This window comes from Gavia stellata, chromosome 6 (assembly GCF_030936135.1).
Source record: "Gavia stellata isolate bGavSte3 chromosome 6, bGavSte3.hap2, whole genome shotgun sequence".
Classification (NCBI taxonomy): domain Eukaryota; kingdom Metazoa; phylum Chordata; class Aves; order Gaviiformes; family Gaviidae; genus Gavia; species Gavia stellata.
Window position 1 is genome coordinate 22,290,551 of NC_082599.1, and position 14,819 is coordinate 22,305,369.

The 14,819-nt window shown below is 35.9% G+C and overlaps 1 protein-coding gene across 7 annotated transcripts in view; it reads right to left on the reverse strand.

Annotated features, from left to right (window-relative positions):
- CACNB2 (calcium voltage-gated channel auxiliary subunit beta 2) overlaps positions 1–14,819 on the reverse strand; it is a 261,693-nt gene that overhangs the window by 35,781 nt on the left and 211,093 nt on the right. For all 7 annotated transcript variants that reach the window (XM_059818303.1, XM_059818306.1, XM_059818302.1 and 4 more), the window contains 3 exons: positions 9,189–9,311; positions 4,611–4,747; positions 2,733–2,809 (listed from right to left, as the gene is read on the reverse strand). In XM_059818303.1, coding sequence (XP_059674286.1) covers positions 2,733–2,809; positions 4,611–4,747; positions 9,189–9,311 — 337 coding nt within the window. The remainder of the gene's footprint in view (positions 1–2,732; positions 2,810–4,610; positions 4,748–9,188; positions 9,312–14,819) is intronic.

Here is a 14,819-nt window from a genome sequence, read left to right on the forward strand (position 1 = left end):
GTGTAAAGCTCTTACCCAGTTCTTGACACACAATGGTAACACGTGCTTATCTTGCTGTGCCATTATGTCGAACTGAATCTAACTCTAAATAGATCTGTAAGCAATATCATTTGCATTGACTTCATCCAAACCCATATTTAATCATTGCAACCTATTATGAAACCACCTTAGTGATCTGCTTTCAGCTGCTTGATGAGTGGGACATCAACTAATACAGTGGCATATGCTATTAAATTATGCAACAAATAAATATTTCTGTCAAGCCTATGTGCAGCTACTGATTTAAGAGACACTTGGGACAGTGATCTCTTCTGTTTGAGTCAAGTGTATTTTCCTATTTCAATTATCCGCAGATCTAATGCCACGATGCCTGACAATACTTGAGTTACAGAACTGTGCCTTATTGGCTACCCTTGCCAGGAAAGCCTGTGAGTAGATCCGCACCCTGTTTCTATACTCCTGCTCCTAAAAACAGCCACAGAAATCACATAACATTTTCTTCTAGCAAAACTGTTCCTTCATCCTCTTCATAAGTATAAAAAGAACATACTATCTTTTTCTTGAGTACAGGCCAGCACAGATGCTGTAAATCGCTCATAATAAGGCACATTAAAACTCCTCCAGTTCTACGTTCAACTAAAATCATCAGTAAAGAAAAATCAGGGTTGTTAGGTTTTTCTTGTAAAAAAGAAATAGAGCATTTGATCAGCTAGATATCAATATCTCCTTTTTTCATTCTCAGTCATCACACTATGTAACATCTTCTGTGCTAGTTCTTTTACTGTTAATTATCTTTAGTTAATTGGGGTTTTTTCAAAGTCATTTTCACCATTATCCTCATCCTGTTTGGTGGCCCATGAGGACTGTATGGATTGATTACTATATCAATATAATATCGATTATTTAAATGACTATGGACCTCCTTTTCATTTGTTTTTCACTGGTTCTTCATCTTGTTTTGGTTTTTTTTTTGTTTTCGTGGCACTAGCTTATATTGGAAAAAAAAAATCTCTGACTCAAAGTCAAAAAATGAAGTTAACTTACTCAGTTCCGATCTCTTCAACTCATTAAATAATTTATGTATTTGTCATTTATTGTACTTTCAAAAGGAGGAGGCCTGGGAATAATAATTGAACAGTACTTCGAAGTCACTTGAGTTCTTGTGTTAGTCACAAACTATGCCTCTTTCACCCTTCTTGGGTTGTCTTAAGATAAGCAAAAAAAATACTGCAGACCAAAAATCTTATTATCACAGAATAAGCTAATGTGTACTATTCATAAATAGTCTCCAAATCTTCAATGTAACTAAATAAATTTAACCAGTTTTTCTTCTTTCTCCAGTAAAAAAAGGTTTCTGAAAACTATCTGAAGAAATGAATCAATGCATTGAAAATTACAGCATCACTAGCAATCGGTCAGTTGGTAACCAAAGTAGGCTGCCCATTCTCTTACCTCTAAATTCTGTGCAACATTCTGAAAATTTCATATGTTCTGCTGTCCAAGAGTTTTTAGGATACAAAAAAATACTATAGCAGTCCATGGACACCTTCTACTGCAAAAATGCAGTCACTGAAAAAGTTGACCTTAACAGTAAATATGACAGTTTAAAGCCATCGTAAAATAAAACATTGTGTTCTACAGACTTGTGATGGACACATATTAGTAAACTAAAAATATATTGTCAAAAAAAAAAGGGAGGTAAGGAAGTTAAGTGGAATTTTGATAAACAAACTGCAATTGTAATAAAGTTGGTTGTTACAAATTCATGGTTTCACAAGAAAGACAGATCTATTTTTCAATTAATTTAATCAAATGAAGCTACTACCATAACTTGATTGAATTCCTCTGTCTCTCTCTTAATGTCCATGTAAATACTTTAAAATCTTCAGGATCATTTTAAGATGCCTGCTCTGTAGATCAGGCTCCATGTAAACTAATACAATTGGAAAATACACATCTTTGCCTCAGTCTACATGGCACTAACAACATTCAGTAATATTTTCTGATTTCAGGTATTCAAAATGCACATTTTCTGTCTCAGGAGAAGATAAAATATCCAGCAACGCAGCAGCTGAATTTAGTAGATTTTTTTTTTTTTTGTAATCTTCTGCTACGCTTTTTTCAAAGAGCTAATGCCAGTTTCCTCCACCAACTCACCATGTATTTGTTTCATACCTCCTGAATCCAACCTAACTAAAGTTTAATCTGTCTGCTGATGCTCTAAATACAAAACAGTATTTGTGAAAAATCTGTCACAAAAGGTAAAAAATATCCACTATGCTAGAATGATGTGAAGCATGTCTGCATTATCAGAATTGTGAAACTGTATTATAAAATAATGCTGTTCTTGATGCTACTGCAGAAAGCTCTTGAGAATTTTTATTCTTATTGCTGCTTTTTCTCCTGTACCAGAAGACATTTCTTGTTCAGCAGGAGCGCTCAGACCAGACCAAATCTCTATCCTATCGCAATGCAGTCTCATCAGTTTATTATGTCTTTGTTATAAAACACCATGGTAAAAGCAAGAGGGAATTTTGTGGATTGTTAACAGCCCCATCATCGCATTGACTCCATTAGTTCAAACCTACCGAAACCAGCCTTATAGGGCAATGCAACCACCCAACCTTATACGTATAAAGTACAGGGAATGAGAAAAATAGGACTAAATGTATATCAATTTTAACGGATTGGGTGCATGAGTCCGTAAAGCAAAGGGTTCATGACCTACTCACCAGATGATGGAGGCGTCGATTTTCTGGAACTAGGAACGATGTCACCCAAACTGGATGAAGAGTTTCCTCCTGATTTACTGGAGTAAAGCAACAAATTAGTTTGACATTTCATAGCTTTCTCAGTGTTTATTCTGATTTATTTATTACCATCCTTCTAAATGAGCTGCTAGCCGAGAGACAAACAGTATTTCTGGTAGTGGTATAAAATACACATCTTACACAAAATGTGTGTACATTTTGAGGACTGAGGAACTGCAGACATCAATCACGCTCCTTGTTCTGCTGTGCAACTTCATTCTGCTGTATATGCTCTCACTACCTCATGATCTTAATGGAATCCAATAAGTAATATGGCTACTGATATATAATTATTAATATTACTACACATTACTAAGACTAATTCTTAAGCCAGTGAGCGTATCTGTTTCCTTTAACAGAAGAGTTATTGATAGCTCCCTAGTGAAACTGATAGTGTGTTTGCCTAACACCTTTGCAATTTAATTAAAGTACAAATTCTTTTGCTGTCTCAATACCAGGTAGCACTTAGGTAAAAAAGTCTGTCAAATGAAGATAAAGCAGTCTAGGGCTTTGTCAAGTTCTGCTTTGTGAAAACCTATCCAAGTTGTGAAAATGAAGCAATATTTTTAGTCATTTTATTTCAGTTACCATAACGACTAAAGCACTGAAAATAATGTAAGAAAGGCTATTTCACTCTTCAAATAATTTATTTGATAGTACTAGTTTCCAGTTTCTCCATCTTAAAATATTAATAAGCACTAAGTAAATGCATTTGTGGCATAGGACAGTGTCTCCAGTGAGAAGTTCTGGAGGATGGAAGCCTTCAAAATTTGGAAAGGGACCGAATCACTTGTTCAGATTTGGCTGTACCAGAAGCATCACGAGAGGAATAAGGAACCTGACGTTCTCCTGATGAGGACAGCACACTTATAGGAAAGGCATTTCACAGCTGGCGAATGCGGCTGAGCACTGCAGCATGCTGGTCTCCTCCGAGCACAGAGATGCTCTTCAAACCCTGCTGCTCTTCCTATTGAAGTAGGAAAGTCTTTCTGGCTTCCCAAATGTTTCCAAATGTTTTCTTAATTCCAGCTCCATCACGCTCAGACATACTGGAAATATTTGTTTCCTATATACCCAAAGGGAAGCAAGTGGCATTTGCTTCCACATGTGTTAATGTTTACTTGAAAACTACTTTATTAAGAATTCTACAGTAAAGATTACATTATTACCATCTTGCAGTATTGTTCTATACATTTAGATACCGAATCTTTATTTTTCTGTAATGATGGCTATAGTCAGAGACAACAAATGACTTGACATGAAACTTCCATTGTAAAACGCAGTATTCTTAAAAGCTGTATTTGTAGGCAATGAATTTGACAAGACCAAAACATTTTTTCCCTAAAAGCTAACTATCATGCACTGGCTTCAGCTTACAAATAAATTCATGTTAACATTTTTTGTAATTTCTAAAATCAGTTTAAAAATGTTTAGAAATTGCAAGATCATGAAAACAAGTAACAAATGCTAAAGAATTTAGGGAGATCAATTTTTTTAAGTCAAAAATTGTGCTTGCACATATTAAATGTACTAACTGCAATGTATATTTACAAATATTTTATGAAAAGAAAATGGGATAATAGCCATTGTAGTCCACCACAGACCACCATTCTAAAGATCTACTTTCCCTCTCAAATGGCAATGACATTAATTATATAAATAAATATTACTTCCTTCATTGATTCAAAATGTTTGTAGCTGCCAATTACAATAATTAAACAGAACTATAGCATATACTGCATTAACTTCCAAGTTGTGTCACAGGCAATGCTACTATTTTTAATGATGTGTTGTTATTACCTGGAGTAGAATTTTCCTTGTTTTGCCTTTTGTTCATGCTGCAGCCTCATGTTTTCTAGTTTGACTGGGCTTGGTATGAATCCTATTTCACAGCCTTCTTTTACCAACCGTCCTATCCACCAGTCATTATTAAATTTCTAAAGATAAAAAAAAGTCACGTACTAAGAAATTACTGTATTTGGGATCATTTTGTTATTATTTTTAATTTGCAGCTAAGTCATTTTATGTAATTCTTCCCTGCAGTTAATCACTGTACAATATTATTATGGCAATGAAGAACTGTGGTAATATTCAGAAATACATTAAAATAATTATACCTTGCAAATTATTAAAATGCTAGAGTGCTTAAGTAGAAACCTTCCTTCACAGACTTCATGATTCTCCCCGGCTGTTATTTCCACCCATTTCACCATCTTTATTTTTTTCTGCTTCACAGTCTTTTCTCCTCATACATGCGAGCTGCTTTTGTTCTCCCTTGTTGTTTCTCCTTGGTGGACACCAGAGATTTCTTCTGATGTGCTCCTACCCACTGCAACAATTTTTACAGCTCTGTAATAATCTATTTTTCTTATTCCATTATATTCAGTTCTCTATTTAAAATAAAAAATACTACTTCTCAAATTCCTCTGCTTCTCTGAACTCATGAAAATCTTCTGAAATATGACTACATTCCATTGCTTATATATGCTCTACTGCATACAGCTCATGTGATGTGCATCTGAAACATACAGTGATAGATCCACAAGGAATGGATATCTTCGGATGACTAAAAAAACCTACAATTCTACAAATGCAGAAGATAGTCCAATTAACTGAATTTCAGCTATATAAAATATGAGTCAATGACTAGTCTAATTTAATAATATTTATTCATACAAACACAGGGGGGTTGGTTTGTTTGTTTTGCAGAGGTCTGTAGAGCAGAACTATTTGCTTTTTCCTTTATTATTTATTCACCATTTTTGGATGAGAATAGGTCACTGTTATGTATGGCCCCACATGCAATAATCTAGGAGTTCCATGGGAATAACTACCATCAAATATGAATTTTGGATACTTTGGATTATTTATGAAACTGTAAGAGAACATCTGAATGGGAAGAGAAGTTGCCTTCTTGAATATGAAGCTATGAATGTAGATATTATAGTGCACATTTAATTATTTAATAAGTAGTTTTAACAAGTGTACAGTTAGGAGTAAAACATGTAAAATGTGTGGGCTCCTGTAAAAAGGAATTAATTTCACTGAGAATACAATGTTGGTGGATCAATGATACACAACCAAAATTGCAGTATTATCTTTCATATTGGCTACTATAGAAATGTTGTGATGCTTGAAACCAACTTTAAGATATTTAGCTAACAAAAAATAAAGATCAAAATAAACGCACTTTTAAGCTCATAAAATATAAGGGGATCTATAACATTCATCCAATGGCATGCCTTTATGAGTAAGAATACCAACATTTAATAGGGAGCTAATCTGGAATAGCAGTTTCTCAAAGCTGTGTAAGACTGAAACGTATTATTAAAATCATAACCTTTCATTGCAAAATGCTAACTAAAGATATGCATGTGCATATCTTTAAGATATATTTTCTGTAAGGTAATACAGGTGGAGGAAGACTATAGCAGCTGAGCCAATGGAGGTTGCCATTATATGGATCTGCTCTATGGTATACATGAAGTCTGCAGAAGTAGTATCCCTAACTTAGTAAAAGGAAGAGATAGATACTTAAAAAACACCATTAAATTAAAATCTGAACAGCCACTACTTTTTTTATACTGTCCTATAGTACAACAGACTACTAGGCAACAACACTAGTTTTATTATAACTGATAGAAATGCTAAAATCATAGGAATATTTTCATCATACAAAAATAAAAGCATCTGGAATTCACTCCTGCAAAGTCTCAAATCTAAAAGCTGTGTAGGTATATGAAAAGGAGGATAAGATACTTTTATAAGTAAATAATACCACACATAATACTTTCTAGTTTTAAAAAACAGTAGTGGAAATCTTGGTAGCGAGGTGTCCAGCTCTCAAGGTGCTGGCTGGGGTGAGTGATTCTCTGTAATTCACCTGTGCACGGAGTGCCAAGGGAAACACAAATATGAATTAAATGTAAAGCAGAATTATGGCCATGTGTTAAAGCCCCAAAGGATTCAGGAGTGACTATGATGCAGTGCATGTTTCTTCATGCAGGAAGGAATCCTTCATCTTTATATGTACTGAGTTTTAATGAAGGTAACCTAATAATGGAAATAAATTTCCCTCATACTCAATCACTGCAGTACTTTTCACCATTGTCCATGTACATTTTGAATTGAAGTTGTTCTTGTTTGAGCCCTCTCAGCAACACAAATTGCAGAACACTCCTCACAGACAAGAGGACAGCATTGATCCAATACAGCATTACTATGCAGGCAGAAGTTATAGGAGATTAACTTAGATTTCTTTATTTCTAACAAGCAGTTAGGTATAAAATATAAAAGCAACACTGCATTTTATAGTAAAATACGTTTTTTTACTTTTCATCTGCATAAATAATTAAATTTTGGACATTTCAGTTCTCCCAACATTAGCTATAGGGAGCATCAAAATTACTGAAGGAGCAACATCTGGTGGGATACAGAACCCTGGAGAGCGAGCAGGGCATGGCCACAGAAGACGGACAGGGAGGACAAGGCTGAGCAGGGAAGGGTCACTCCTTGCTCCTCGGGGGACCCTCCTGAAGAGGTTTGACTCGCCTAGATGCGAGTCCAAGTCAGACTCCTTGGAGGTACCTTCCCACCTCGCCATCCCAGGGGTGCACCTGACCTGGGCGCAGGGTCCGTTCTACAACCCAGCTCTGGCGTAGCACCACTAGACAGTCAACTTTCCTTAACTGCTTAGGGAGAAAAACAGATATTTTTAAAGGCAATTAGCACAGAGTGGCTGTTCTATTCCACCTGAAGGTGCAAGAGCAGCATTTTAATCTGTATTTCCATTCCTCAGTGCTACATGCAGCCACAGACAATATAACAACTCAGCTGAGCTAAGTTTCCTTTTAAGGCATTTCTGGACATCCAGAAAAGTTCAGGAAACTTTTTCTTCCTCATTAGCTTCCATGCATATTTACATCTGAGTCTAAGTTGTGCTGTGAGGAAAAAGGCATAAATTATAACAGAAAATCTGCTAGCACTATGTTTCTGGTTCATATGGAAACAGGGGAAAGACTTGATGTGAAGTCTGAGATTACCAGTTCGTTTGAAATGCAGATGGAATAGACGGCCATACAAAATCATTTAATCTAACCAAACTGAGACATATTTTCCAGGGCTTCCAGACTCACCAGAGAATGCTGATGGTTTTCTATTGCCAGGACTTTGTGCCTGCTCATCCCTACTTTTGTCAGAAGACAGAGCAGAGCAATTCTTTTGCACTATCATCAGACAGAAAACATTTTCTTCACTATCTATAGTTTGACTCCCAATTATCCCCCTTATTTTTCTTTTGGTGTTTCATATATAAGAAAATGATGATTACTAGTCATCAGTATAAAGGCACTAAATGTCCATTTCTTGTGCTTCCTTAGTCTCCGCCCACCTGTATTTCCACCTGTGTATTAGGAAGGTTTCTTTCTTCCACAAAGCACCTTCAATAGCAGAATCATTGTGCATGATCAATCATAACTACCGAAGGATTTTTCAATAATATAAAATGGGGCAAAGATATAATTTCAAATGCATGCCCAAGTTGCTCTCATCCTTAAGCTAAGTTTCAAGTTCTTCTGCTATAAGTTTCCTTTTCCAGATGGACCATTTTGTGACAAAACACAAACAGGACCGGAAGCTGGGAAATCTCATAAAATGAGGGAATGGTTAAGAAGAGAGCAGCAGACTGCTAAGGAAGGCCTGTATGGGAAAGGTACCAAGTTATTTGCTTTGGACTGTCTTGCAAGGAGCAGAGAAACAACAAGAGTTTAGGTGTTTGAAACTGTAAGACTTGAAAAATTTCAAAGTGAAACTACAGGAAAAGAAAATCAATGCAGCAAACGCAAAGTGCCTTTTTTGGCAGTTGCTATGTGCATCTTGAAAGTTATGTCAGTTCTTCAGTATGTAACTGTTAACAACCAAATATTGTCTGTGCCAGGGAAGTAGCTTCAGTGAAGAAAAGGAGACCTAAGGATTTGGGGTTTTTTTGAGATTAAGTCACACAAATAAAAGAGAATCAACCCTTGGCTGCTAAATCACAGTGAAACCTCAGCGTGCTAGAATGATACAACCCACAGATACTGTATCTTTGAATATGCACATGGAGATTTTTAAAGCTCCAAATAAGTGATAGTTACTACAGAAGAAAAGCATTTGCTTTCCAAACTTCATTAATTTGATTGTAACAAATTTGTGCCATTGCTTTTTTGAGAATAGTATTTCAAAGAACATTTAATTTCTTACATACAGTTACCTTATTTATGTAACATTTGTACAGTGCTTTGACAATGTGAAGTGTTATCCTAACATTAAGAAACAGGAGCACTATTACTGAAATAGACCCTTAAAGTGAGATTCACTTACTCCTTTAGTTTTACTTACTTCTTTAACATGAAGAAAATCTTTAGCCTCAAATGAGATGGCCATGCCTGGGACTGGAACATCGTCATCGTGTGCTGCACTGTACCCAACATTCGTCCGAACTGCGAATGCAACAGGTTTTGTCTGCAAAACAAAACATAAACAGTGTGAAGATTTCCCTTGCAAACATGTGCATATGTACAAACACACACACAGAGGATGATTTCTGCAAATTATCTTTTTTAAATCGTAACGATTACTAAGAACACTCAAAACATCCATGTAAAACATTATGAAGTGTCACATTTACTTAACTCAATTATTCAGTATCAACACATTTGACAGAATACAAGATTTTTATCTAGCTACTAGTGTTCTGAATTAATTCGGGATAAGCCAAATCAGTAATCATAAAAAAGTTGGCAGTCCATATACTATGCCCAGTTACAATGGCATTGCACAGCAGATCTTCAATTGGCTAAGATTTATTAGAGATTTCTAACCACAGTTCTGTACTGAGGTGGTCATGCCTCACACTTGTGTTGCAGCATTTTTAAGAGGTGCGCTTGAATTTGCATGGAGTGTTTTATCCTGCTTTCACGGCAATTACTGGGCCCCTGACAAATTCAGAAGGGAATGAGAACAAGGGAATCAGATTTCAGGTTACTAGTGCTTGAAGTTTAACTTGCAACGGTTTACTATGCTTTGCTAATCATCAAAGAGATATAATATAAATTTGTATAATAATGAGAATTTAAGTATACCATTTCAAAGTAAAAGTCATGAAATGCAAACATGTTATAATGGCCAAAACTATTGTAATTTGGCTCCACTGCCTGTGGAAAGAAGAATTGTAAGAAGAATGAGGCACTTTTTTAGGCATTCATATTGACACCTGAGTTCTCAACACTGGCACTAAGCAGTTACCTAACCCTGGATGGACATGAAAATTACATACATCCTCTTTGGTTGAGCTGAAAGTCCCTATGCACTTGCAGTTCTGCTGTCATGCTGGCTCAGAGCTACTTCACGCTACGAAGGAGCATGCGCCAGCCCCCACCTAGTCTTCAGGGAAATTACAAATTTAGAGGAGCAGTGCCAGTGGCTGCCAGTGACCCCTGAGCAAGACATCTCACTGTAGAGCCATTCTGAGAGTGCGGTAACGTGCCCTCAGATCATCAGGTTGTTACCAAATACCAGCCATAGACAGATTTGCTGGTTCCCATAATTCATACTACAACCTATACTGGTAGTTGGTATCAGTGAGTTACAGGATTTTCAGAAGTTTTATTTTCAAGAAGCAGTTGCAGGAAGAGTCAGTGGCCCCTGTGGCCCCACAGCCGCCATCCAGCCTCCTGCACAGCTTCTCCTTCCAAGCCCCACCGGTGCTGAACACCTTTCTGTACAGGTACCCTTAAGCAGGTTAGTAAAAGCTACCATCCTGCTCAGCCCAGCTGACAGCTATAGACGTCTTCCTTTCTCAGAGCTACAACTGGAACACAGGAGAACAACCTTTATTCTGGTTTATTCTATGCCAAACAACACCTTGAACTTGCTCTCCCAACAGAGGATATCACACAGTATCCCTGAGACCCACTGTTGTCCTACTCCAGGCTAAACTTTTAGCCCACCCCAAAATCCTCCACACTGCTCTTATGATCTGGTCTGAAGTCCCTATACATTATGGCTGGTAAAATATTTTTAATACATCCCCTACTTCATGACAGCAAACCCGAACACCTGAAACCAAAAATTCTGCTATATTTTTCTGATTACCAAAAATCCCTGCCTGCTCCATCCAGGATTACTCTGACAACTTGTGTAATGCTAGAGGACAGAAATCTGCCACATTAAAATACATGATAAAATAGGGAGGGAGATACATAAATAATTCTAAAGACAATATCATGCCAACTGGCCTGGGAAGGACAGTTGGAAAGAAAGAGAGAGAAAGTCCCCTGGGGTTTAATTTAGGTCTAATGTGCTGTCAAAGCCACAGGGTTTCAATAAAGCAGATTTAAAAACTCCTTAAATAGGCATGTATTTGAATGAACTACCACAGTCAAACAATTTACATCTAAGTGCACATTCTAGGAAGCGTCTTTAATTTAGAAGGAGAAACAATAAGCCCTTTCATAACAGTGTGGTCAAGAGAGTCTCTGTGTCCAGAAGTGAAACAGGCAGTTTCAACGGAAATAAATTTTGGATTTGGAAGGGGATTGCAGAATGGGCTTCATGTTTATGTGGTATTCTGGATCTAAATATGTATTTGTACAAAGAGATGATCAGGAAATTATTGGAAAAGGGCTTTACTCCATCCTGTCTGTTCTTTCTTCCAGAACTAGTGGAAAAATCTTAAGATTCTTAAGAAAGGTTGGGTAGAAGGGCTCTAAAGACTGAAACTGGTACCATTTGAACAAGAACTTATTTAAACTGGAAAGCCTATGGCAGACTAAAAAATACAGCTGAACACATTTACAGATTGAAATAACAAATCCCAAGAGTTCAATGTCTTTCTTGGTGTTTAGCCACAATTAGAATATTGCAAATAATTGATTGCTTTTATTTCCAGGTCACCTGTGCTAGAAAAAAATGTAAAAAAATAACAAATTAGAGTACTATGGATAATGCAATAACAAAATAAATAGACAGTAATTTTTAAAGTGTCTGTTTTCTTTCAACAAGGAAAATCCTATTGCTGTTGGAACATGCTGGAGATGTTACTCAATAGATATAGGTTATATAAACAACTTGCTTATATTTGCACTGTGCAACAGAAAAAAGTTTTAATCAGAAATGATATTTAAAAAATACACAGGCACGACTGATAAGTGGACCAAATTCACCCATTAACAGGAAAAATATGTAGAAAAATATGTATAAGAAGAGGGAATTGGTTTAGATGAGTTTACTAGATGTTCTTATTAGCTACCATCCTACGTTAGAAAATTATAGCCACAATTTTTTATATATATAAAAACACGATCAAAAACCAATAGCTGTCTTAACTCATTATGTTGGGCATCTTTCTCATACTGCGAACTCTTCTATTGTGCTGCAAAAGGAGTTTAGGTACCTAACACAAATTTCTGGACTCCAGTATGAGAGAAAGGTATGTAAATGCTAGGCACACATATCCCTTAAAAAGCCTTTAATAAGTTCACCTTGTTATTACACAGATGAACTGTTAGAAGTACATCGAGATATGATTATGCATTCATGATTACATTTTTAAAAATGGGCATTTATGAGAATGATCATCCAAAAAATAAAATTTGGTGATTGCTCTGCATCCATTTAAAAACCTTGCAGTGTTGATGCAACATGAGTATGTCCACTTCCTGGCAGCTCAAATTTGTATCTTATTCAGCTCCTCTACAATTCTCTCAGTTGTTACTAGCACTCAGTCACCCTACATAAAAGATAGCTAACTATTACAGAACTAGGCGTGCCACAAAGAAAAAAAGTAGTCACACAGGCACTGAATTCAGTGATATCATGTATCTTCCTTAAAAATAAAAGGTAATGTAAATTACTGGGGTTTAATATTCATACAAAACCCCACAACTTTCCTGAATTTAAAAACTACAGACTAACAGAGTTGATGCTTTCTATGCTATTACTCATTTCCATACTGAAAATACAGATATGAATAAGCATGAAATTGTCAAATCTCCTAAATAATACTTCATAATTAAATAGTACAGCATGGAATAAATAATTCATTGTTATTAAGAATTATCTTTTTGTAAAGCATAGTAAACTGGCATTGTAGAAATGTATCTCAGAACAAGAATGGAAATATTAAGGAACAATCTTCACCAAATGCTGACAGGGGTGATAATATGCTTGTTTATCCATTCTCACATTTGCTATATCCTCTAGTGAATATAAAAAACACTCAACAGAGTATTGTGACTTACTCCTAATACTATCAGGGAATGAAAGACTTCAGGCTAAAGACTTTAAAATCTCTGCTGCATTGCAACAAACAGACATCTTCAGCAAGTTAACGTCCTTGACACACTTCTAAGAAGTGATCTAAAATTTCCTATTAGAGGGCAAAACCTAGCTACCCAAGAAAAAGAGAAAAATGGAAACTACTCCAGAACTATCTTAACATGAAAGATAAGTAGCAGGTAAAAAATGTCGTTTTCTGTCATTTCTCTGTTATTTTCTGCTATCAAAAAATTAATATAAAAACTCTGAACATTGAGCTACAGATATTCACAGAAACGGTATGTCCCATTTTAGATACTTGTCATACTGGTAGAAAGGGAGACTGAATTACCATGGGATTAGACTACAATAATTCATCCAATTGAATATTTAAAACTAATTAATTTATAAAAGTTAAATGGTAGTCTTTTTACATAAATAAATAATTCTGAAAGTTTCACAGAACTGTCAAATTAACTATTTTTTCTTTTCTTGAACTACATTGTCTTGAACTAAAAAAAAATCCAGTTGTTATGTAATTAGGGCCTTATGTAAAAAAAAAAAAATCTCTTTTTTTAACATATGCATATGTATATTTTAAAATATATCTAGCATTTGCTTACATATTCTACAGTTCTAAAATTAGACTGGGTCAAAACAGCTAAGCACTTTCTGTTCATTCTCTAAATCTCCATGAAAATGTGATGGCAGTTTAGCACTCAGTTAATCCACAGGCTGGACTACAAGGACAGATGATCCCAGATGTTAAAGAGTTTAACATTTCATCTCTCTCAAGAGAAACGATGTAGCTTGAAAAAGTTCACTTATCTTCAGAATGAACATTTCCACCTTGTCTTCCTTTCCCTCCCCTGTAAAAATACAACATTCAACAGACCAAATAACCCCACAAGTAGAACAATAACCAGACCATGAACATTACCATCATTTATACTACTAGGGCAGCAGGGAACACACTCTGGAGTGGGGTTCTTCATGAATCAAATTTCAGCTTCTGATTTAAACTGAGAATATAAATCAACGAAAACATATCCACCAACTGTTAAACCAACTTTGGCTGTAGGCTTTTGGTAACAAACATAACTTAAAGTGGGACTAGGGAGACATTACTTAATTTTCTCTTTTTCCGTCTGGATCTCACTTCTTTTTGGTTCACAAGTTATATTCGCTTTATACACCTTCATGCCAACCCTCATTACTAAGTCAATACTATTTACAGTATTATTATACTCTGCTACTTATACTCCCTCACTCTTGTTTTATGACTAACTTGTATTCAATGCACACACGAGCATTTGCACATTATATCTGTCTCAGTCAATTTGTCAGTTTAAACGAGTTTGCACCTGCTTGGCTGAATTTGTATTTGAGAAATATTTCACCCAATAACAGAGCAAAATAATACAATTGTTTTCTAGCGATGTACTTAAAACATGACAGGACCCTTTTTATCCTATAACTCATTTCAGATTTTTTATGCTGTGCCATAAACCCAGTGGATGCAGCCTCTGGGGATCCCAGCCAAGAGGCCAAATTTTCTGACACAGAATTTGCTCACAGAACAGGTCATCTCCCTCACGGCCACTAATTTTGGGAATGTTGCTTGATAATCGAGGTATCTCTATTCCCCATCCACTACCAGAATGTAGAAACACAGATTAGAGCATTCTCCAAACCACTTTTATTTGCACCTGA